Raw genomic sequence first — 25,893 nt, 5'->3', positions numbered from 1 at the left:
TGAAGGGACACAAAGGAACATTCGGTCATCTCTGCCTCAGGCAGAATAAACTGTATATAAGCTCACTGCATGAAGCAGTTGGGGTGAGCCAGCAGGGAGACGCTGACACTTTGTTGGTCTGATCCAGGTTCACGCGGCACCGACACCTGGGGCTGACGCTGCCTTGGCTGTGGTGGTTTTTCTCACAATTCTATTTTGTTAAGGATCTAATAAATCATTGCTAAATTTTCTTATACATTTGGTTTCTGATTTGACCATTTATAACAATGAACACATTTCAAAATTAGAAATACATCAGCCGTACCTGTTTAAATCTCATTTCTGCACTTCCAATCTGGAATAGCATGATGGGGCAAGGGGTGTCAGATGTTGCATATGTGTGCAAATTTATCATCAGGACTGTTTGGGAAAACTGGAATATACATGTAAACTTAATATAAGATTTAATTACTTAATTAATCATAACCTCTCCATGGGCAGTGTTTGCACTGAGTTTGAGCAGTTTGAGCACAGGAGGAGGTGGTTTGCAAATGTCTGTGCTGAATGCAGGTGAGATGTCAGATCTCAGGGCTCTTAAGGGCCTGATCCATTGTAACTCTCCAGCTGCAGCATCCTGACAGCCTTGAGCTAGTCTGTGTAGGCAGATAGAAATGCCAAGGGAAAGTAAGTTCAGGAGAAATCCCTGTCCTTTAGCCTCTGTTTTTTCCCCTGCAAATTCAGTAAGCCCTGTGTATATTCAACAGGCTTAGTGCGTCTGGGTGTGGAAAAGGGAGGAGGGATTAAGAAGAGGGTTTTTCTAAATATCCTGTTCCATTCCTGTTAATTAAACTCGTTTGAATTCTCTAAGCTATTAACACCCCTGCCCATCTGCAATCCTTTCCCATTCATGCTGCAAGTCAATGTGCACATTTGAGATACTGCCTGCTGCAGGTTTATCACACCACACAAGCACAGCACAAAGGGACTGAGTGCTTTCCCCACTTAACAGCAATGCATTATCCATGCTGGCTTCTCACTGAGTGTACCCAGAATTCAAGTGGTTTGCCATTCCCAAGACTCAGATTACTTGGCATGCTCAGTCAGCCTGCTGGCAAACGGGTCTGAGAAGGTTGCAAAACCTTACTGCAAAGCACAGAACATGCAGTCCAGCCTTCTGCAGAGAAAGCAAGCCCCTCTAGTTATCTCCTTGGAAAAGAAAAATGACCAAGTTTTAAAATTTCCTCCAGCTCATTCCAACAGTGCCGTCAGTCAGCACTGCAGGTTTTGTACTTTACAGGATCATCTTGCAAAAGGAAAAAGCTGAAAAAGTGGTGTTGGTGCTAACAAATACAGACACAAGTGTTAAAAATCTATTTTTTTATCATTTCTTCAAGGCTAATCCATGCCTCATTTTCCCCACACTCAGCTGAATAGGAGAATAGTGTTTGGAAAGCAGTGTGACCTACTCAGGAACAATGGGGTGATGGAGTGATAAAGAGATAGCTGCCTGACACAGTGCCTCAAAGACAGAGTGTCTCCCACTTCAATCATGCCCCTGCTCTCTAAGCCTAGTCTTTATTTAGAACCCTCTTTCTAAAGATACATATTGTGTTTAACTCATACAAAGAGTTTCTCAAATAATTTAAATGAAACTGTTTTCTCACCATAAATTAGGATAGGGATAGAAACGTTTTTCAAAGGGAAGTTAGGAAAAGAAAAAAAGGTTTTGAATTGAGACTGATTTTTATGATTTTTATGAGTGGGTCAGCTTTTGTAGAAATTTATGCATATTTTGGTGCTAGCTATTTTATTAGTTTACTTTTAAACTGTGCTGCAGGTGCTATAAGGTGTCTGATACCCCTCCTTTCCTTTAAAGTAGGGAAGTTTTGTAAGTTGAAGTGTTGAGATCACCAGAATTTTTCAGAGAGAAAATTCAAGTTAGGTTCACAAGTTGCAAGAGACCTGCTCTGGGCTTTGCCTTGTGACGAAGCTCCTGTCTAAAATAAATTTTGCCCAAATGTCAACATAATGTTTGTATTAACTCAAAAAATGGAGAAAGGCTTTGGGTACTTGTAATCTACACTGAACTATGAGTAGAGAAAATAGATACTTTTATTGAAGCCACATATCTAAGTTTCACATAAGTGAAAATAAAGCTGAATATATTTTATTTTTCCCCTCTGGGGCCATTCAGTTACAGCTTTTCTTCCTCAAGTAGCTATTTATAGACCTGAATATAAAAACTGAATTTAGTGTTCTCATCACTCAGGAACTAAATACCAGAAAAATATCATACCTCTTCCCATCCTGACTTCAAATTTCATCCTGACTCATAAGAAAATGAATGTGAAGCAAAACTTCATATAACACATATAAATGATAGAACCTTCACCTTCTCCTTCCTATCTTTTGCTTTAGTCAAAGCAGCCATTCCACAAGACCAATTCCAAAGCTAACAGCTGCTATAGTACCTATTGTAAGATGGGAATGGAAAGTGGGGCAGCATCAACAAGTTTTAGAAGATTTGTGTGCAATTATTACCGTGTGGCAAAGAGGGATAAAATGTCTCAACTCCACAAAGGGCTCATTTGGTGCTTACTAATATGAAAAAACAAATTCCATAATGTGATATCAATGCTGGTGCTGTCAAGTTACCAGCACACTGTTACATAACTTAATATCCAAAATGCTTTTTATTATGCTCATACTGCACAGTGATCATCCCATGGATGTAAGTGTATCGACATTATGTGAAAAATGGTATGGCTGTTTACTCCAAAATGCAGATTTTTCAAATTTAATTTTTCTCTCTTAGATGTTCTTGGGAATATTTCCACTGACCTCAGTAATTAGGGGCTAGACTCCTTTGAAAACTGCATCAAGAGTACCATGGCATTAAATACCACATACAGTGAGAGAAATAATTGAGAGAGATAATTGTAGATATATAAATGATCTGGGTTTTGCCAAGTCTGTACAGTTTTTAGGCATTTTGGAGATATTTTCATTTAATTTTCCAAGGTATCAAAAAGAAAATGCAAACTGCTGCAGGAAAAGCACTTCACTGCTTGAAGTGAGACATAACCTAGGCATCAAGAATAACCTTAAAGGTATTTAATAATTGAGTGAAAGCACTTCAAAGATTCTTGGAAAATACTCATCTCTCAAGCTTGGTTCATTGGCTTCCTATCTACAAAGTACTAAGCATCCCCACAGAGGAAACAATAAATAAATAATGCCATCACTATTACAAGTAAGCAGGGTTCATGGAAATGGAAAAACCCCTGTAACTGTGGTATTCTAACCCCTTATGAGCTACATGGAAAGAAAGAGGTACAGCATTTGCCCTAACATCTGTTTCTTTAAAGACTCCATCAGTTGAAAAATATTTTCTTATTCCTAAAAAAAGCAAAACTGATAAAATTAATTGCTTCTTTCACAATGCGGATGCCTTATAAATGCAACTTCTGTTTGTTCTTTTTTGCAGATGTTCTAGTGTATAACCACTCCCTTCATCATTTCTAGAAACACAACTGATTAACTTTTCCATCCAGCTTGACTTTAACCATTATTTTTGTTACTGGGTCCAAATGAGCATAAACTGGCATGAGAGCTGTACTCACCTATTCATGAACTTGTATCGGCGATGCAGGTAATAGATTTTTCTCCTGGAAGAACAGCAAAAATGAAGCCAGTCGAGAAGAAAACCCATCGTCAGTTACAGTATGAACTAGCAAGGAAGGAAAGGAGATTGAAGACAGAAGCCTGTAAGAGGTGGAGGAAGAGACTAAAAGAGAGATTAACAGAGCCATCACAGGAAGCCACACAGAAACTGGTGGCATTAGAATTGCCAGAAGGTCATAATTTTCCCATTGTCTCCTCCTTTTCTGCTATTTGTCATGTGTGGAAGATGGGGATTCGAAGATGTTTCTATTTCAGAGTTCATAAACTGTTGCAAGAATTCCATAGGACTGACACAAGTATAGATAAATTATATGATATCTACTAGTGAGTTATTAAAGCTGCATTTGGTGAAACATAAGGGGGAATCACTAGAAAAGCCAGGAAAGCTGTACCTTATGCTGCAATACGCTGTAACACATGCAGTACAGAGCGGGATCTGTGGTTCCTCTTGGGATAACATCCCTTGAAACAGAATATAGGCTACACAAGCAAATGCACATGTGCTTAGCACCCTGCCAAGTGTGCAGCCACTCCCTCTGCCCCTCATTCAGGCTGGTTTCTGTTGTCAGTGCAATAAGCTTGTGTGAGAGCAAACGATGAGCAAGTGAGCAGACAAGGGGACACGAGCAGCCACATGCTGGACACACTCCCAACCTTTCTCCTGACCAGCCCTGCTGTGCAGAGCAGCCCCTAACCATCATGTGTACATCTAGGACTAGGAGTCCATGTCCTGGGCCACTCCCCTGCTGGCTGCTCTTGTTCTTCTCATATATGCCTATCATACCACAGCTGCCAGGATCTGACACATTGCCTTCAGCACAGAGATCGCATCTTCACGAGAGTTAAGAAAATCTGAGGGTTCTTCAGTGTGGATTTGGGACTCATACTCCTTTCTGGAAAATTTGGGTGTCTGACCAGACTCTGATTTCCTCCTCCAGAGGCTGACTTTGTCATCCACTGAAGGTGATTGCTAAATCAAGGTGGTTTCTGTGTATTCTGAGAGGTTCCATTGTGTAATGCAGAACTGTACCACTTCTGGAAAATGAAGGCTTACACCACACATGTTCTAATCTATTGTAGTAGATGTTGTATAGGAATGTTGTTGGTGCCTTGGAAACAAGTCCTCTAAAATAAGACAACACTAATGCTTTATAAATTATTAAATAATTTGGTTAGCATTCCAGGTTAATTTTCAGAACTTTTGAACATTTTAATTATTAGAGTCCATATCATGCTAGTGAAGTAAATTTTTTAAAACTATTTCATGTTGGCCAGCCTTCTTTGGATAGTGTTATTTATCTTGCTCAACTCAATATACTCAATATCTTGCTCTGCTTGACCTTTCTCAGCAGAGAAAGGTCAAAGCTAAGTGTTTCTGAAGATGCCATCCACTTCTTGGTTTTGCTTCCAATATTCAGAGGTATCCACCACTTTTTCCCTCCTGCTTTGAAGCAACAAGGATTTCATTCAGTGCTGCGTGGACATTGCACAATATCAACCTGAATAATCAGGAGCAATAAGCAATCAGCAGCTCTTAAAGCAAGGGCTTAGACAAAGGCATCTGGGAACACACCACCTAGACTTGTGGACATTTTGTAAAATTCTTTTGAAATGGTAAACTGTACTGTTGTTTTTAAGAAAAAATTAAAGAGCCTGCCCAGCAGTCACTAGTGAATTGCCATGATTTCCTCTTAACAATGCTGTAGCAATTCTCTCTCTATGGATGTGGAAAGAATGAAGCCACCATCCTGAAGCAGTTCAAGAAAACCTCAGTCTTTTAAAGCTTTCTATGTAATCTGTATGACACCTACATTGTTATCTGCTGAGTGATCAGGAAAGAATAAGCTGCTCCATGACTAAATTCAAAGTTCCTGGTGTATTTCTGAATCATGAGACCTCGCTCCACTGCCAGAGCAGGTCCATCTCAAGGAATGCCACAGATGTCAAAGAGGGCACCCTTTTGGCCTAATGCATTGTTTCTATGGCTGGAACACTTTAAAAAAAGAGTATTACTATCCTCCAATGACTTGTGATTGCTTTCAGAATTTCCTCTTTAGCAATAAAAGCACAAGGAAGAACAGTTGAAGATTTGCTGTGAAAATGAAAACAAAATAAATACAAAATAAGCCTGCAATTTTGTCCTTTATACATATCCACTTTTCCTTACGAGCTCTCTACTGCTACAGGGTGTCTCATATCAGAGGCATTTTTCATACTTAGGAAAGAAAAAACAGAAGGAATCCTACAAAGGCACCAGCTCACTAGTTGCATATTCTGGGTCTGATTCTTTTCTTGTTCAGGAGTAATTCCATTAAAATCAATGGAGCTTTATATTACAAACCCTGCTAATTGAAAGAAGAGTCAAGGCCTCTCAGTTCATGGGTTGTGGTCAGTTCCAGAAGCAGTCTTTAAGCTACTTTAAGAGTTATGATAACCAGCAGAGTAAAAGCAATATTTTACATAGAAAATTTCATAGCCCAACATGCAAACAATATTTAATCAATTATAAAAATGGCTTGAATTTCAATGTGGAATTATCTGGTTATCAGTAGTATTGAATATAAGTTCTCTATTTTCTCCACAGAAAAAAAACCATTCATAGCTTAAATTGTTTTCCTATGAGATGAGATACTTATTTATACTTATTTATGGGATACTAACTACATACTATACAAGCAATTTACAGGTGCATACCAGATACGTCAAACAGACATGCACTTTCTGTGCTGCCTTACGTACCTGGATCTTCTTGACCTCCCATTGATTTCAATGAAATGTCCATTTAAAAAACAGCAGCGCACAAGTATGCAGGGGGCTCCAGCATTGAAGGGGTTAAAGGGCCTAAGGACAGAATACCCCATGAAAACAGCTGCACTGCTACAGCCCATCTTAATCTCAAACCAGTATTGTACCGAAATTGTAGGCTTTAACAAGAAACAGCAATGCATGTGGTATCTAAGGAACTCCATTTATATTTCCTAAAGGTGTGTGGTATCTTATAGAAGAGCTTTTTTACAGGCATTTTGGTGTTATTATCACATTAACTTTACAGTATAGCGTGGTTTTGGAAGTTGAGACAAAATACAGCTACACCTACCTGAAAGGCATTCTTACATTCATTAGTTCAGCATATTTGCCCAGGACCTCCCAAGGGGCATGCAGTTTCACAAAGATGATGTCACTGTTTGTTAGGGATGACTGCAAAAGAGAAACAAAACAGCCACCAGAGCTTACTTTTATAAGTAAAAAAGAAAGAAACCATAGTCAGTGGTCAATGTGATGTGTCACAATCCCATATTCTTCTTGAAATGTTGTATCAGTATTTTGTCATCCCATTTTTCTTCTGCTGTCCTGAAAGCCATGCGTGCCTCCTTTACATGGAAAAGAGGACATGGAGGGCAGACAGATGCATCCATGGGTTAGCTGAGTGTGCATCTCATGAAGAAAACTTTATGCAGGGTGTGCACATCAGCATGGCTGCTACCTAACAGAAAGCTGTCTGGCAAAGACCTGAGGATGTGCAGCAAAGAGGAGAAGAGGAATTTAGCTCTGTTTGCATTCAGGAGGAGACACAGTGCTCTGCAAGAAAGCTACAGCAGGTTTGGCTGAACACAGAGAGCCACATGACAATACTGGAAGATTAAATGTTCAAATTCTAATGACTATTAATTCCAATGGATATTAATTAATAATAAATTTTCATGAAGTTACATATAATACAATTTTAGACATTCAAGTGGATGGCATTCCAAGAAATAGGTAAAGGTGTACTTAGTATGAGAAAAGGAAAATATGATGACAGAAAACCAGGCAAGAAAATTGTTAGTTTGCTTTGGGGATGATTTCCTAGATTTTTAGATGTTTTCCTATATTCAATGTTTCTCACATAAATTCTTGGTTAACACAACTTACTAGAAGTTCTTAAATCTGGTATTGTTTATCTGGAAACTACTGTGACTTTACAGGTGGGAGGCTGACATTTATACTTTTTACACTCTCCCTCCACTATCCTGATAGATGCTGAAATTATTGAATTTGCATGTCCGTGTCCTTAGAGTGGGTAAAATTGTATTACTACTTTGTGACATGATAGGAATGAAAACTCCAACATTTAAGATACATATATATGATTTTATTCAGCACATCAAAAACCAAATAAACAAATAAAAACCAAAACAAAAAAAAAGGAAAAAAACTCCACCCAACCCAATCACTATAGAGTTAACATTTTATGAACAACTACAGTATTGGACCATAATAGACATAGAGAGATATTTGTACTCAAAATATTACTGGGGTGCAAATATGGATTTGACATACAAAGGAATGAGTGACTTTATGGTGCTAAAAACTGCAGGAAAAAAAATCTTTCTTCTTTGCTGACGAATTTTTGAAAAATATTTCAGTAAAAAATGACACAACAGCAACAAAATGCCCCCAAGAGACTTGCTTCCAAGACAATGAATTCACTTGCACTCTTTCCCTGACTTTTATGGATTCTAAATCAGGCTTTAATTATGTTTTTCTTTATAGGAACATTTCACAAATTAGCTTTTATTTTCCCATGCGAATTTAGCAAGGAGATACCACAAAACCAAAACTTAATTCTGCCACTCTAAAAATCTCCTGCAAACTGCTTTCTCAAAGGTGAGGTTAAGCCAGCAGTGGATTGGCAATTTTGTCCAAAATAGCTTGGATTAAAAAACAAAACAAAACAGAACAAAATCCACCCAACCTCAAAAGAACTATCCCAGAAGCCCAACATGCAGAAAGAAACTGCAGTACTGACAGACTAATAAAACTGAGAAATCGGGGAAATTTATTAAAAAGAGCTTCTAAACTTAGTGATGGCTATTAAACAGGAAGTTTATAGGTATTTTCCAGCATATTGTAGTTTGAGCCTTACTAGATATGGGAGCCACACATGACTTGTGAAGATGCTGTTTCACAAGTGAACACTATCTAAATTTGGTATCTTATTTGTTACGTGTTTTCATGTAGAAACAAGAAAAACTTCTGAATGGTTATCACAATACAGATGTTTAAAGAATATTTTTTTACTCCACATCTTGCAATGTTGGCACATTAAAATGTTTTCAAAATGACAATCAGCTTTGCCAACAGAAGGTCTAACCAACAGAAAATCTAATCAAAATACACTTGGCAGGTTCAGTTATATTCAGAAAAAAAAGAAATAATAATGCTAAATTATTAATATAAAAATCCATTTCTCTTGGGTTTGCTCATGTTAAGTGCTCATAAAGGAAAGCACTAAGCAAGGCTGAGAAAAGCAAGGCTGGAAAAAACAAGACTGAAAAGAGAATAACAAATCCAGATGGAGGACAAATTGAATGAGATGTCACACTCACCTAATCTAAGGAGTAAATAGCTAACCAAAATATCTGGAAAAACAATAGCATCTTCATTACAAAAATACTTTAGTGAATGGAATCTCCTAAACTGTCTTGGTTAGATTAGTATTTAGACTCAGTGTCCTTCATCTTAGAGGAACATAGAGAATAGAGAAACATTTTTCTGTCATAATTGACTTTCAAGGGTTGACTTGTTAAATGATTGGGAGAAGTAAACTCAATTTCACATTATGGGAACATGCAAACAAAAATCAATGCAACATTACTCCCCTTGGAAACTTAAATAAGACTACTATCGACATGATCAATTTGCTATAAAGTGATGTCCAGATAATGAAGAAAGAAAACAAGAGGAATTAAGGGGGCAGACCAATGAGATAAAACACTTTAGCAAACACAGAAATAGAATAAATGTTTGGAATTTACCTGTAGCACCATATCACAATGCAATAATTCTCAGGCCACCAATACTCAAATAAATTGGTTGTTTTGAACTGATTTATTGAGGAGGAATATCCATAAAAAACCTGATTTTCCTCTGGTCACTAACAAACATTCTCAGTGGTCTTCAGAACAGTGTAAAGCCAGAATGATGAGACTTACCAGCATCAGACAACTGTAGACTCATCTGGGGTGGGAGGGACCTCTAGGGTTCATCTGGCCTAAGTCTCTGGCTAACTTAGATCAGCCTGCTCAGACAGGAGCTTGTCCCATTGACTACTAAATATCTCTACAGGCAGAGATTTCACAGCCTTTGGGCAACTCACTGACTGAAACTAGCTGGAGAAAAGGATATTTTCTGTGGAAGAACTGCTCTCTTCCATAGAGAAATGTTGGCTTAAAACTACCACTTTCTAGACTTGTTTTCCTTTAAAAACACCCTTAGTTGTTACAAGAACTGTTTTTAATCATTGTTCTCATTGAGAAGTGGTAGCAAAGTACATTTAGTTTAATTGACCTGATCTTCAAAATAGGTTTGTGTGGTAGAATTCAGATCACCAGAGTCTGAGTTACAGGTAGTCAATACACATTTTGGCTTCACTGACAAGCATCATTAATATAATTGCTGCCAGTCCTAGAATCCAGGCAGTACTACAGGTACACATATTATAGACTTCCCCTTCTGGCAAGGCTCCCTTTCTATTTTATCATTAAGTTTTTAAAGATGTTGCTATTTCCCAAAAAAATCCAATCAATTGCAAACACATTTAAAAACAAAGCTACATTTTCTTCTCCATTGTCACTATGTAAGGAGTGAAAAAGACTAAAGCATGGGCCATTTCTGTAACTCCAAAAGCAGAAACACCTGCTGTGGTGAGTTACTGTTGTCAACTAGGTCAAGAAAAGCTTGTAAAATGTCAAGTTGTCCTTCTTCTAAAGCAGGCACAGAGCGATGCCAACTGCTGGTTAAGTTGTGGCTACTAAACTCCCATGTATTCCTGAAAGAATTCTAAGGTCTTTTGATGGCAGGATTTAAATATATATGTATTTGCTATTGACCCAACTCTGCTCATTCTGCACTTATCATTGGTAGTCTGAATAGAAGCAGAGTTATGCTGACATGGAATGTCTCCTGAAAAGCTCATATTTTGCTCTATTTGCAGGCTGCCTTCCAGGATCAAGGCTAAAGATTAGTATCTTTTGTCAAATATCGTCTTGAACATTCTCCTCCTCCTTGCTAATTTTAGTTCATTATCAGTAATATTGTCTAGTCATTTCAAGACAAAAGCAGCTGTAGGTACTCACCTTGATTTAAGCATTTCTTGAGTCTAAAAGATAAGAAAGTTGAGAAAACCTATTCAGAGCATATAACCTTGCAGAAGGTTAAAATTACAGTGGCTCTAATTGAATGGTGCCATTGTTTATTTGCCTTGAGGCTACTAGGCAGGTTTTCATTCATGTATGCAAAACAATAGGGTGAAAAAAAAGGCAGAATTTACCATTAAGGTGTTTCCCCTATCATCATTTAAGAGAAAAATTCTCAAGGCTGTATCTCTCTTCACATTTAAAAGCCTTCCTCATGAAAGTAAAATGAGATAAGTAAGATTTTGAAACCAATTTAACAACCAGAATTAATGTCATCTGCTTTAGGAAGATCCTGCAAGGCAAGTGAAAAATGCAGAACAGAAACAGTTCTTTACATTTGGGCAAATTTCTGATAAGACCATAATGCAGGGAAAAACAGAAAAGGAGACAAAATCAACATACTTCTTCCAGTAACAATTCTCTCTGTAATCTAGCTCTGTATGATGTCTGAGTGCAGAGTAGTAAATAGTCACTACTACATGTTCCACTGTTTTTGAGAATTACTTAGCAGCACAGATTGATTTGCCATGTGGAGTGAATTAAGCGGAAAAACAAAACCCAGCAAATTTTAGTTGATTAAACTGTTCTTCCTCTGCAAAACCAAAGTAAATGTAAATTCATGTGGGCAATTCCATGGAGCTGGAAAAACAGAAAGTTTATTCTGCCAATACTTTTCCAGTGCATACATTACTACTGGGCAATTATATAGATACTGTCAATATATGTCTGGTTTCAGGGAAAATACTGCATACTCACAAACATTAGCCTCCACGTTCATGCTTCTGAGGAGCCTAATGAACGACAATGCCAATATGTTTCACACATGTACCTTCAACAAAAGCATGGGTTTAGTGCAAAAGGGGAATATTTTGTTCTCATTTTAATTTGGATATTAAGAAGCCTTTGACTTGCAAGAAATTGTAAGGCAAAAGCAGTAAGGATGAAAATAAGAATAAAAAGATAGCCCTAGGTAAAAAATAGGAAGCTGTTGATAAAACCAATTTTGACCTGAGGACACTGACATGTGAAATGCAGAATAACTTGATCTAAGGAGACAGAGGCACATGAGTACAATTTAGAATGATTTTTATGTTAAATTTCATGACAAAATATGATGATGAAGTAAAGTGTATTTTCTTTTACTTTGCAAAGTACTTGCAAAGGTCCTGCTCCAGTGAAGTTAGTAATGCAGGCAGGTGGCTGCTTCCTGCCAGCATTCAGGCAATGTGTCATCTAATCCAGATCAGAGCAGGTGTCATTGTTACAGTGCCTAATTTCTGGCAGCATATGACAGGATCTCAATTGTGGAACAGAGCAAGGGGAAATGCTTGCAATGTCCTTCTATGTAGACAAAAATATGTGAGTGGGAGGACAGCTTCAAGAACAGGGTAGGTTACTTGAGTAGAAGTAAAATGCAAATACTATCTCACTGCTCAGATTTACTGTGCAATGATGAGCTCACAATCTGCAGTAGAGAAATACAAATTGGTGTAAGATAAGAAACCACATCAGAAGGAAGTCTTTAATTCCAACAAATGTCATCTAAATCCGCAGAATGGGTCTTACAGTAAGGTAACTTAGATGTAGTAAATCAACCATGGAAACAATATCCTCTGACTTGGACTGCACTTCTGAGAGAAAAGAATTAGAAATATCTGCAGCATGACTGTCTTAATGGAAAAGGTTGATATGACTGTGAGGTAATGATAAAACATTTCTTGATAATTCCATCAGCAAATACTGAATGAATGCAGGTTAGACCCATCTAGGTAAGATCTCTGTGACAATATAGCTAATAATATGGATTTTATCTGACAAATATCCTTTAATTCCTTTGGACTGGAAAATTACTAGAAACATGGGAAATCATTATTTGCAGATTTAAACTGCAGATAGCAAAAATCTCTGAGCAGAATAGTGCATTTTTACTTATGAAAACAGTATTTGACATTGTCTCTAATGAAACATCAGTTATGGGCTCAAATTTTAGATTAAAAAAGTTAGTACTTTATGTAGTCATAGTTGACATCATCAAATCTTTTTGACTGTTCTGTGGGCTTAAGAAAGGCCTCTTAAGTACATTATTTTTCTTTTGGCATCACAGGCCATTAAAAATGCAGCACACAATTGAACTGTATTTTATAAGGCAGCTTCCTTTGTGATTTATCCCAAGTGTAAAATATAAAGCCAATATTTTCCCAATATGGATTTATTTCTCATTAATAATTTTCTTGAAGTAGAAAATACTTACATTTAATGAATTGTCCATTAAATATTCATGTTTGCATTTAGAGGCTCGTTGGAAAAACATTGCTTTGGTAAAGAAAAAGTCAGTTTATATTTTGTCCAACAGTTAATTTCACAAACATGATAATTAATAAAACACACAAAAAATGCAGGCAGGCTTATGATAGCTTTTTCTTACACATAACTTAGAGAAAACTGAATAAGCTGCTTATTGCATCACAGAATAATATAGGCCATCTAGTCAAACCTCCTGCTCTAAGCAGGGACAACTAGAGTGATTTGTGGGGTCTTGAATATCTCTGTGGCTGGAGACCTTGCAACCTCTCTGGGCACCAGAGTGTCTCTGGACAGAAAGATGTCACAGCTGAACTTCCACATGGATGCAGAAGTCTTGGCAGCAGCCCTGGTTCTGAGCACCTGCCCATGCTCCAGCAGTGTGAAGCTCTTTGGTTGTTCAGCTCCCTCTGCAGAGTCTTGTTTTTCAGCTCATACAATCAAGGAAGACAAGAAATACATACATGACTATCAATCTGTACTCCAAAGTCCTCTCAGCACCCACACTTTCCAGGAGGCAGTGAACTGCCCTGCGGCTCTCTGTACACCTCTGTGTTTGATGGTGCAACTCAAAATTCTTTCTAAAGGGAGACATGCATGAGCTCAACGAGAGCCCAGCTGAGGAAGAGAATACTCTTAAGGTCCCTGTCAGTTCAATTCAGTCCACATGACACAAGCCCCAAGTTCTTCAAGCCAGCTACACACCACCACATGAGTAACTACAGGCAGAGGCGTTAGCCCATGCTGTAGGGGAAGCAGTGGGGTAATGCAAATGCTTGTTAGCACAGCTTGTTATCTTGGGTGCAGTCCCACGCTGGCATGAGTAGGGTAACTGCATGGACTGGCAACACCTGGGTGGGTTTCTGCACCATTCCTGGCTGTGCAGGACACATGTGTTCCTCTGCTCTGCAGGGAACTCACAGGACTACACTCTCGCTGCTCCTTCTCAGACTTAATACAGCTTCTAATTTTCCAGGGAAGAAGTAGCACCAAAGGAAAACCAGTTAAATGAAGGGGAAAGATGCATGAGAAGAATCACTCACAACTCTACCAGCTTCTACCATAAACTCTGCTAGTCTGGGCGACTCAAATGCTTGTTCACTCATCTAATATCTCAATTTTCTGTGCCTTACTTACCTTACTGCAATGATTACTAGAACTGGAAAGAGTTTGAGGAGCCATCTTCTAATAATTCAGTTCACATTGTTTTAATCATTGCTGCAAAACTTTCCTGCCTTCCTCATTTAAAGGCGGAGACATGAGCAAGACATTTCCCCTTTCTTCTTCCACTTTATACATACTGTTATACAGTTGTTATATTTCTTTAATAAGATGGACAAAGTGAATTTCTGAGCAACTGCATTCTGTAGTCTTACTAAGGTACTCCAAAGATCTGATACACTAAAAGGATTCAAACAAAATTTTACAAGGAAAGTTGTCTTGTAAATATGCCATATTTACAAGACAACTTGTAAATTGTTGTTGCATATGGTAGAGCATATGATAGAGCAGCCATCTCTTCAGGCATACCACCATTACTACATGAAAGGGAAGTTCTTTCCAAAGCAAAATGTGATGGTGAGAATAGGCTTAATTGCCAATATTCAGTCAACAAATTTTTTTAAAAAAATTAGACAAATTGACTTTCTTTTAAATCCCAAACCATGTTAAGACTGTATAAGACTTCCCACAAAAAATTAAATATGGAACCCCAAGAGATAAAGGCAAATCCATCTTAATGTGTTGTCTTCAGCAAACCACAGTTTCATGTTGATCATAAAAAGAAATCTCACAGTTTAATGCAGAATGGAAGTTTCTAATAATTGATGGTGTACATGATTGTACATTGATGACCTGTCTGCTCAGCTAAGCTCAAAGTAATTTGACCTCTATGTAATTAGATCATTTGATGTTAAAAACCCACACATCAGAAACAGAAGAAAACCCCCACTTTCTTAAGCAAAGACAGAGTAATTATAATCTAACTGGAGACAAGGTGAAATTTAAATACATAATGTCTCTAAACTAAAAAGGAAAAATTCTGGATCCTCTGTGCATCCTTCATTTGTTAGACATGCTTTAAATGAAACAAGGTCTAGGTATGACAAGGGCAAATTATGAATTTGCTTCAGACTGTTCTAATTTATTGTGATAAAGCAATGCCCATACATGGCACAATGAATTGTCAAGGCAGACACCTAAACATGACCTCTGCTATCGATCAATTATTGCTGCTCCCAGCGTGCCTACAGACATAAGGTACTGGATGAAAACACCTCCTGTATGACACAGAAGAGCAGAGCAGCACCAGATGGAGCTCAGTATCTTAATGGTTCAGATAAATGTGATAGAGCACAGAGAGGATTTCCTCTCCTATTTCAGAGCTCTGATATGCAGATTTAATGAGAGGAGTTGCAGAAAAAAACAAGAAAACAGTCCTCTTTTTCTTGAAAGACAACATCACTATCACATGAGATAATGCTAGTTTTGATTTGATAGCATATGTTGCAAAGAGGTAGTACTAATCCTGAAATTGTTTGCAGAAAAATTTGGAGTTTTCAGATGCCTATGATGCTTGAAATGAAGGCCACAAGTAACACATACACTAGCAAAGAATCCCCTTTCCAAATTCACTTGTACCATAGAAACTGCTGAAATGAAGATTCTTTACTTAATAGACCATACTGTCCTCTCTAGGGATAAAAAAAAATAAATTTGTCTTCAAGAAGCTCCCAGCTTACAAAAGGCAGCTTGTTCAGTGTGGGAAAGTACAAATGTCTTTTTTATCTATTGAGAGATAAATAGTTCTAGCTTTTTTGGTTTTTTTTTTTTTTGTATTTTGCCCATTTCTTATAAGGGCTGTGCCTCTCAGAGCTGCAGCAAAGAATTCACAGCCCATAACAGAAGTTACAAAAGAGTTTTTAGCTCTTTGGTACTATTCAGATCCTTTTATTCAGTGCAAAATTTTGGAGTGGAATTGAAATTCTCATCTATTGTACCTCTGGAACACGTATGCTTACAGCAATCTGTTTCGTTCTCTTCTACAGGGAAGCAGAGAAACGTAACATGGAAATAAAATCAATATCTCACTTCACTTAATAATCCCAGTTTTTCAAGCTCTTTATAGATGCACTGTGATAGACATTTTCTTCTATTACAGAGATTTCCTGACAAGAAAATGAGAATTCCCCTAGATAATTTTTGTAATAAGTCAATATGGCCCATACATGAATGGCTCTGTAGACAATAATAATTTTGTTGAAAGGAATTTTCTTAAAAGCATGGCATTTTGGGCCCAATGAATATTATAAAAGATATTTCAGAATTGAAGGGAAATTCCATTAGTGTCGCATCACTAGAAAACAGGGAAAATTTTGCAAATTGCAGAACAGTATCTCAACAAACCACCTCTTAGGGTATTATAATTGCGCATACACTGCAGGCTGTTATTCCTGTCAAATATTTAAAATTTAACATCCAGTGTATCTGAGAAATGTAGTGTAGGAATGTGCTTTGCATCATTTGATGCAGCTTTGCAGAGTCACTACAATTATTTGTGCTTTACAAACACACATACACTGTCACGCATAACCTCTTTTGAATGTCAGAGCAGAGTGGTGAATTGGTTAGGGAAGAAATGGTATTAAAATTGCATGGCACACACCTCTCCGAGTTCTTGGTACTGGGGACTGAAAGCTTTGAACTGAATTGTTATTATCACAGTAGCACAGCTGGTGAATTTCTTTTCTAAAATAATATTATTACCTGACTGTCTACAATTGCCATATTGCTCTTCAAAAAAGGAAAGATTACAAAATTATAAAAATTAACTAATTTCTTCACCACAATATCTCAAAGCAACTCCCCCCTTTCTGTGTCTTACACACATATCCAGAAACACAATTGACAAGTACTTCTCTCAGTGTTTGTTTCCTCCTCCAGAATCCCATCTGCATCTTGCTTGCTTATCTCCTTATCAGTCAAAGTCACATTTCTCTGACCAGGTTCCTCTCAGAGCTGCCCACAGAGGGCAGCTAGTCCTGCCCATCACTGGCTGTGTGTGACATACAATGTCACAGTCATATATTCTGGAAAAATCCCTTCACCCAGGATTTTGCTCCTGGGAAGCTAAGAACCTGCAGAGAAAAAGGAAAACAATATTATCTCATTGCTTCTCCTCTGTTTTGCTCATGTGGAATGTGTTTGGAGACTGTTTATCCAAAAGGCGATTGTTTCATTGGTCTCATGTGAATTGTTTTGACTTATTGGCCAATCACGGCCCAGCTCTGTCATGGCTCTGGAAGAGGTCACTAGTTTTCTTATTATCTTTTCAGCCTTCTTAAGTATCCTTTCTGTATTCTTCAGTATAGTTTAGTATAGTATTCTTTTATATAATATAGTATCTTAAAATAATGAATTAGCCTTCTAAGAACATGGAGTCAGATTCATCATTCCTCCCTTCATCTGGGAACCCCGAAAATACAATAGTACAACAGAGGCAGCTCCAATGTCAGATCTGTGCCAATGGCAGCCTCTGGAGCACAGCCAATTACAGAGCTCTATTTTATAAAATTTCAGTTTGAAAAAGTAACAGGAAGTCATCTTAATTTTCAAACTGGAGGAACCTTGTATAAAATACACATATATTAAATTTCCCAAACTACCAAGAGAACAAGAATGCATGGATTCTTGCTTTGCCCAGATGGTATTTAAGCACAAAAATGGGAGAAAACTGAAAGCTTTGAAATATTTTTTTTCTGGCAGATTTTAAGTGAAGAGCTCATCTAACAGAGATGCCATCTCCCCTTTAAAACATGAAAGGTTAACAGGAAAATATCAAAATACTAATAAGGAAAGAGCTCTGGGTAACAACTGAGCAGTCATCACCACTGTACATCATTGGTGGAAAGTGCAGTGGCAGCAACACTGACAAGAAAATAGAAAGTCTAATGTTGGAAATGTCACCAAGTGCCTAAAGTGATGCACTTATCTAACATATGAATATTTTTAATGTATAATGAAGAGCAAAGGAAAATGGGGGAGGGGGAAACCATGCTCTGTGTTTAGGCAAATGACTTCTCATGTTACATTCTAGTGTCTGACAAACACATTCTTGTAGCACAGAAGATAGAGAGGTGGCTGAGAGTTAAATGCAGAAGAGATGAACACACTGTTAGAAGCATCACTGTTAGAATCAAGAAGAGAAGCCAGAAACAGAAGCCAGAACAGAGTAACGTGCATAAAGATTAAAAAAGAAATCAAATTAAGAGCATACAGGACTCAAATTCCCTAGTCTTTTATTTTGTATAGCTATTCAGCAGGGTGCAAAGTACAGCCTGAGTAAGAAATAGATGGATTAATTGAAGAAAAATCAGAGCAGGACAATAAGAATGATAAAGAATTTTGGGAAACTTGACCTAGGGGGAAAGGATTGTTCAAAACACAGATGGAATTCAAAACACCAAAGAAAATGCTAAGCAGAGACACAAGTAACATTTGAAAAACAAGTAAGGAATAGTTATGATTAAGAAGGAATGAACTGCACTCCATTTTTCTTCTCAATCTGGCAAGAAATAACTGGATTAAATTGTAGCAGAGGAGGTTTAGGTCAGATGCTATCAAACACCACACAAGAATTTCTAGGACTTGGCATGTGGGGCTGTAAGGAATACATGAGTGGCTCAGAGTTCTTAGCCTGGGATAAAAGGAGAAGCCCTATATTATGCTCTCACGAGGATATTACTGTAATAAACCCTGTCAAGAAGGCAGAAATGGTTCTTTACTCAAACTCTTTGTCCACATCCACACACACATATTTTGCTTTCACCATACTAGAATCAATAAAGAGCTATTTGATAAAAAATCACAGAGGACTCAGACAAAAGTGGTATTAAAAGCATAAGTGTCTTCAAGCACATCCGATATCCTTCAGAGTTTCAACAGTATCTCTGTGTGCTGTACTTACTTGGAATATGTTATTATTTTACTTAAAATTGCTTTCTGAGATCTTCAGACTTATAGGCTTCAAGATCAATATTTAGCTATAAAGGGCACCAGAAACATATCTTCCCTTTGTTAGAGCCATACACTTAAAACAACTCAATCTACAAGAGGCTAGAAACTCAAGAGTAGCACAATCAAAGAGATCAGTGCTTTTGGATATTGGTAATAGTTTTTTGGCAGTACTCCAGGACTTTTCTGTAGATTTGCATGTTTGTCAATTGTTCAGAGAGGTGCATATGCACTATTTAGAAGATACAAATTCTAGGTGTTCAAGAAAACCTGACGCATTTTGAGGTGCTCCCATTTTAGTTTTAGGAGTTTTAGGAACTAACTGTGATAATCTCTGAACACAGGAAAAGCAGCGTAAGTGCAAGTAATCTATTCATGTCCAAGTACATCCTGATGAGACCTGAAGCAAACTGTGGCCCAGCACTATGTCCCAGGCCGTTGATCTAATTTTATTTTTCTGTAGTGTCATGAAATAAAATTCCAGTCCAGAGACCCTGATTGGAAAGGCTTCTGTTAGATCATTTCTGCATCAAGAATCCAGTTATGAGTTTAGGAAATGAGGTTTTCTTTTATGTGACATATTGTCTAGTGGAAAATGTCCTTCATGCTCTACAAGTAATCTATGAAATGAATTAAGAAGATAGCACATAAAAGCTTCACTAGCGAGTCATGGTTAGTCCTGTATGAACATTCCAGTGATCAGCTGTGATGCTGTTTAAGAGAGAAAAATATTCTGCTGCAACACCAAACTCAATGAGTTTTATGAAAATTGAGCAAATTGGACAAGGTTTCTAAAGATTTGTCGGGAAATAGGTGAAAATTTCACTTTAATTTAGTTTAAAAAACTGTCCATACAAAATAGCATGGTTTTGGTATTTCACTGGATGATATGTTTTCTCTTTTGTAAAGACAGCATTTTTAACAACTAGTACAACATTTTAATATGAGATATTTAATACTGAATCTGTTTAAATGAAATATTTTCACATATTCAAAATGTTTCCCTTTCTTCAGCTAAAACTCTTTGCTGAGCCTAATCAATTTTAGTGATTATTAATTGCTTGCCTTTCTCCTTTGCTGCATTCTGTTAAGATGTTCACCATAAATACAAAACAATTGTTTCAAGATGTTAAGTGCTTGTGTTGTATTTCCAAAGAGATTTCACAATCACATTTTTATAGTGGGAGCTATACAATGAGAAAGGGGCTTTTCTTACAGATCTGCCATGATTTAAAGTGGATATGCCTCCACATTTTGATTTTAGTATCCTCTTATGCTTTCTCACCATCATTCTAAACTCCCCCCTTTCCCAAAACTCTGAAGGACTCACCTTTCCCAAACAATTTTTGTGTTGTGCCTTTTGGCTGGAATAATACATTAGTAGGAGATATGAATTGTGTTTCTTTTCATAAGACAGTTAAAAATCCAGCCCAAGATGGAAATGTAAATCAGCATGGCAAGCAGTCATCAATTCCCAGTCAAAACATCAAAGAACAAAAAATGTCAAATAATGGAAAAACTGCAGAAACATTAATCCATTCCATAGCTTGGGGGCTTTAGAATGGAAATTTTCAGTTGTCACACAATTCCATTAGTTGCATACTTTACATTATACCCGTACTGGGCATGATCTTGCAATCCACATATCTATTAATATAAATCTATAGATAACACCTGGACAGAGGGCAAACAAAAAGGCTTATCTTGAGTAGTTTGTAGATATGGTGTGTGACAGGTATCTGACCCAGTTTTCCCTGCTGGATACTGGCAGGCCACTATATTTGTATCAAAACACTGGCACCATCATGTCTCTAAGCCCACTGATCCTGAGAAGTTCCCTGAAGGCTTTCTCCCAAGGAGCAGACACCACAGGTGTGATTCAGGGCTACTAAGTTTAGATGTCTGCAATGGAGAGGAACAGGCACCTTCAAGGTGTAATTCATTTGTTCTATTTTCCTCAGAATTAGATGAACTGATGCATATTAAGGGATTGTTCCTACCCAGTCAGATTACATACATTGTCAACAGCTACAGTCAATATGTTGGGGTTTTTTTTCCTCTTGGGCCTCTGCAGTAAAACCACCTTATTTTCCCTGAACTCCTGTTCCTCACCACCCACATCAACTTCTGCAGTAGCAGAGACACATTACTTCCTACAACTGCACCTTCATGGGTGCCTCTAGTGCACTGCTCAGCTGTCTGGGACACATCACAGCAGCAGCATTTGATCTGGAACATTTTACAAGGCCTTGGCTGCCATCCATTTCCCCCATCCCATCCTATTAATTCTTCCCGCAGAGGAGACATAGGGAAATGCAGATCTTTAAATAACAAAGCCTCCCATCAGTGTCCTCTGTACTTAAAAAGTTCTCTTGAATTTGGTCAGTACTTTCTGCATTTCATTACTTGGAGTCTTCTCTCCTGTGAATTTCTGAAGCTAATGATGATAAAATCCATAAATTTGCACAAGAACATTGACCTGGAATGTTCTAAAAATCACAGCTTCTATTCTCTCAACTGCTGTTCAGGACATTTGTTTAATCCAGTCTTAGAAAGTCACAGTTTCCAATAGCAATAGCACTCACAGTACAACTTCAAGAACTGTGGTGATGAAGGGCTAGGTTGTTCTCTATAGAAAACCTATAGAATTCTATAGAAAAAAGCCATGACCATCCTGATCTAGCATTGGTGACAGCTCTGCTTCACGAAGTTGACCTTCAGACATGCCTTCTCACCAGTGGTCTGGAGCTTCTCCAGATTCCCCAGAAAATGAGGTCACAGAATAGATTATTAACTTATAATGCACAAAAAGATCAGAAATCTAAATACAAAAAGACAAATTTCTTGAGGAGAAGAACATGAATTTTGCATATTGTAAGACAAAGTATAGTCATGGTTTCCAGATGTATATGTCTCCATTTTGTTCTTCTCCTATCTACATTTTCACTGTGGAGGGTTTATTCTTTCTGAAAAATTTCAAAGGTTAAAAAGGTGTAAGGGATGGCTTTTAAACAAAAAAAGAAAGCACAAAGTTCTTGTATTTTAAGAAATTGGAGTCAATCCTGTTATAAATGGAAAGGTCTATTTGAGTATATTAACAAAAACAAGCTGTACCTAAGAAGAGTAGTGAGTACCATGAAGACCTCCAAGAGGAAACAAAAGGGCTTTCATACTGTTTTGTCTAAAATGTACTCTTACATATTCTTTCAAGAGGTTTCAGATAACAAAATAAAAGATAATTTGTGCACAGAAGAGAGCTTTGTAAACCAGGTAAGACTTTAAACAGGAGGACATGACTAACTGGCTGACAGAAGTTTCAGCTGGTATGGCTATGTCAGAAGCACTTTTCCCTCAGGTCAGGCTTTTTTAAATTTCATTGACAACACTACTTCATTACCACTCAAGCAGCAAAAAACATATATGTAAATATGCAGTGGATAATTCTGCATTTCATTTGAGCCCAGAGACCCATAAACTCAAAGGTTTTTTTCAAGAAAGTTGAGCCCTGATTTAGTTTTATTTTGTTCTGTTCCCACAATTGAGGTACAGTTAATCCAAGGCACAGAGCACCAATGCTCCACTTGCTCCATCACTGACTTAACCCTGTATAACTCCAGGCCCTCTCACTGTCTGAGAAAATCAGACAATGAGAGGGTCTGGAGTGCTTGTGCCAAGAGCAGTGGAAAGGGAACTCTCCCTCCCAGGTTCATGCATCCCTCTTGGCACTACTTGCAGAGGGGCAGCCCCACCCCACCTCAGGCTGTAGGGGAAGATGTAAATATCCCCAAGACCAATCATTGTTATTTGTTTTAGATGCATAATGCTGTAAATACTGTGCTGTGTTCTCAAAACCAGTTCAACACCAAAATCATTAACATAAAATGAGAATACAAAGCCTGTTGCTGGGTTTCTATATACTCTGTCTTTCTGTTCCCTAGAGACAACTTTAGATTTTTGTTTATTAAGCCATTACTGTAAGGGAGTGTTGCAGAAAACCAGTCATGTCACCTTTGGGCAATGAAAACTCTCACTGTGCATTAAGTGTTTGTAGCCTTGTGCATAATGCTTATTCCTGATGCTTCTGGCAGGTGAAACAACACCTCAAAAATAATTGCAATTTAAGACCAGTTATTGTAAAGGTAAAGGTGACTTTTGACATGTAGGGGACATCTCATATATAACCATGGTAATTTTTTCTTAATCTGTTGCCTGTCTGGTTTTTTTTCCTTCAAAAGATGTTTGATGTTCTGATTTGTGGATGTTGATGACAGTAAATTCTTTGACAAGAAATTTTTCCTGTTCCTGAAAGAATTATGTCAGGGGCTTTTAAATTCCTATTCAGTTATCTATGTATTTTCTGTATTACCTCCCTATTCTTTGAAAGAGCCACTTTTTTTGAAAAGTGATCAAGTTTTCAGCAACATTTGTTTAGTCTACTAGTTTTACAACATCCTGTTAAAGGCTGGTAATTGTCAACTCAGAAACATATTCATTTATGGGTTCTTGCACTGCAACACCTCAGATAATCAAGAAATTTATCTTTAAAAACTACATTCTGAAATTTGAATTCAGACCCTCTCTCTCCAGTATTTCATTTATCTCCTAATTTTTTTTTTCTAAATTGCCATTGTGTTTATAGCGGACATAGCATCTGAAATCTAAAACTTTTCCCTCAGAAGTTCAAGCAGCTGGAAACTCCTCCACTGTTTAGTGACTGTGTTTTTTGGTACAGAATACTGCCTGGGAAAGGACATTGTTCTGCTTGTACCAACACATTTTCTGTAAAACATTGCTGAACAGAGACTCCTTTTGCTATGTACATTAGATAATAAGACAGTCTGATTTCCACTTGCTCTGTCTGAATTGAGATGAAATGAATAACTCAATGTTTAAAACTAAATAGCTGGAAGCACTTTCATTTATAATGCTTGTGGTTAGGTTTGCATTTCAGTCTGGTTCTCTTTTTGCAGGCATAGTTGATGTCATATTGATGTCCCTGCCCATGATTTTTGCATGCAACCAGACACAGTGCTTAAAACATTAAATAACAAGCTGCACCTGCTAATAATAATAGTTATTCTGCTCATGAAAATACAGAGCCTGCAGGCTGCATAATTTGTACTGTAAGTTCATTAGCTCTAGCTATTTACATATTGAATAATAGGATCAGAAAAGTAAGACACTGAAACAACTTACAAGAGTCCATGAAAGCTATGGGATTTTTGACACTGGTCACAATAGTGGAGTAACATTGAATTACACCTGTGGTGGGTTGACCCTGGCTGCATGCCAGATACCCACTAAAGGCACTCCATCACTCCCTTTTTCATCAGGACACAAGAGAAAATAGAAGAGGAAGCTTACAGCTCTAGATAAGGACAAGAAGAAATCATCCATCTGTTACCATCATGGGCCAAACAGACTTGACTTGGAGAAATTAATTTAATTTATTATTCAATCAAATTAGAATAAGATAATGAGAAATAAAACCAAACCTTAAAACACCTTCCCCCAACCTTTCCCTCTTTCCAGGCTCAGCTTCACTCCAATTTTTCTCTACCTCCTCCTACCCAGTGGTTTCTAAGGATAGGGAATGGGGGCTGCAGTCAGGTCTTTATGTGTTGCCTCTGCTGCTCCTTCCTCCTCAGCAGGAGGACCTCTCACACTCTTCCCTTGATCCACTGTGGAGTCCCTTCCACAGAAGACAGTGCTCCACTAACTTTTGAACTTGGGTCCTTCCCACAGGCAGCAGTTCTTCACAAACTTCTCCAGGGTGTGTCTCTTTCATGGGATGCAGTCTGTCAGGAACAGATTGTTCCAAGGTGGGTGTCTTGCATGGGGTCACAAGTCCTACCAACAAATCTGCTCCAGCATGGGCTCTTCTTTCCAGGAGGCCACAGGTCCTGCCAGGAGCTGGCTCCAGTGTGGACTTCCCACAAGCTCACAGCCTCCTTTGGGCATCCACCTGCTCCAGTGTGGGGTTCTCCACAGGTTACAGGTGGATATGTGCTCTCCTGGGGGCCTCCATGGGCTGCAGGGGCACAGCTGTCTCACCATGGTCTGCAGGGGAATCAGCTCCAGCAGCTAGAGCACCTCCTCCCCTTCCCTCTACACTGACCTTGGTGCCTGCAGAGTTGTTCCTCTCACTTATTCTCATTCCTCTCTTTTGGCTGCTGGTCTGCAGCAGACTTTTTATCTTTTTAAATACTTTATCACAGAGGTGCTCCCATTGTTGTTGATGGGCTCAGACTTGGCCAACAGCAGGCTCATCTTGGAGCTGTGTGGTACTGGCTCTGACAGATGTGAGGGAAACTTCCAACAGCTTGTCACAGAAGCCATCCCTGTAGCCCCACTTACCACCAAAACTTTGCCATGCAAACCCAATACAGGGTCTCATCTTCTCCAAAGATAAGAAAGCCTAGTTTTGTCCAAATGCCAGTTTGGCCTAAAGGAAACCTGTTAGCCACAGGTGACATCCTGCATGTTGCTTGACCTACCACACATGCACAATAGGGATAATCACCACTCTCACCCTTGTCCTAGTGCTTCCTAGTACACATCTCACATGGGCATGCTCATAGCTATCTTTCTTTCTGTCAAAAAGCTCAGAGGACAGCTGATACAATTTCAAGGGTGGATACGTGCAGAGCAAGCTCAACAAGACAGGGAAAGGATATGAGCACCAAATACAAACTCTTAGTCAGGAAAAGATTTTCCAGCTGACCTGCAGCTTGCTTCT

The 25,893-nt window shown here is 38.1% G+C and overlaps 1 protein-coding gene across 7 annotated transcripts in view; it reads right to left on the bottom strand.

Moving 5' to 3' along the window:
- Positions 1–25,893, bottom strand: part of ANO4 (anoctamin 4) — a 187,568-nt gene that overhangs the window by 73,801 nt on the left and 87,874 nt on the right. For 5 of the 7 annotated variants that reach the window (XR_004981806.2, XR_004981807.2, XM_036400690.2 and 2 more), the window contains exons 6-8: positions 6,761–6,861; positions 6,403–6,504; positions 3,603–3,647 (exon numbers count right to left, since the gene is read on the bottom strand). Coding sequence is in view for 5 of the 7 variants with exons in the window: in XM_036400690.2 (XP_036256583.1) it covers positions 3,603–3,647; positions 6,403–6,504; positions 6,761–6,861 (248 nt within the window). In the remaining 2 variants the exon portion in view is untranslated. The remainder of the gene's footprint in view (positions 1–3,602; positions 3,648–6,402; positions 6,505–6,760; positions 6,862–25,893) is intronic. The other 2 variants (XM_036400693.2, XM_036400695.2) reach the window with 2 other exon arrangements.

Source organism: Molothrus ater, chromosome 5 (genome assembly GCF_012460135.2).
Source record: "Molothrus ater isolate BHLD 08-10-18 breed brown headed cowbird chromosome 5, BPBGC_Mater_1.1, whole genome shotgun sequence".
NCBI lineage: Eukaryota > Metazoa > Chordata > Aves > Passeriformes > Icteridae > Molothrus > Molothrus ater.
The sequence above is the reverse complement of the archived record's forward strand: the minus strand, read 5'-3'. Positions and strand labels throughout refer to the sequence as shown.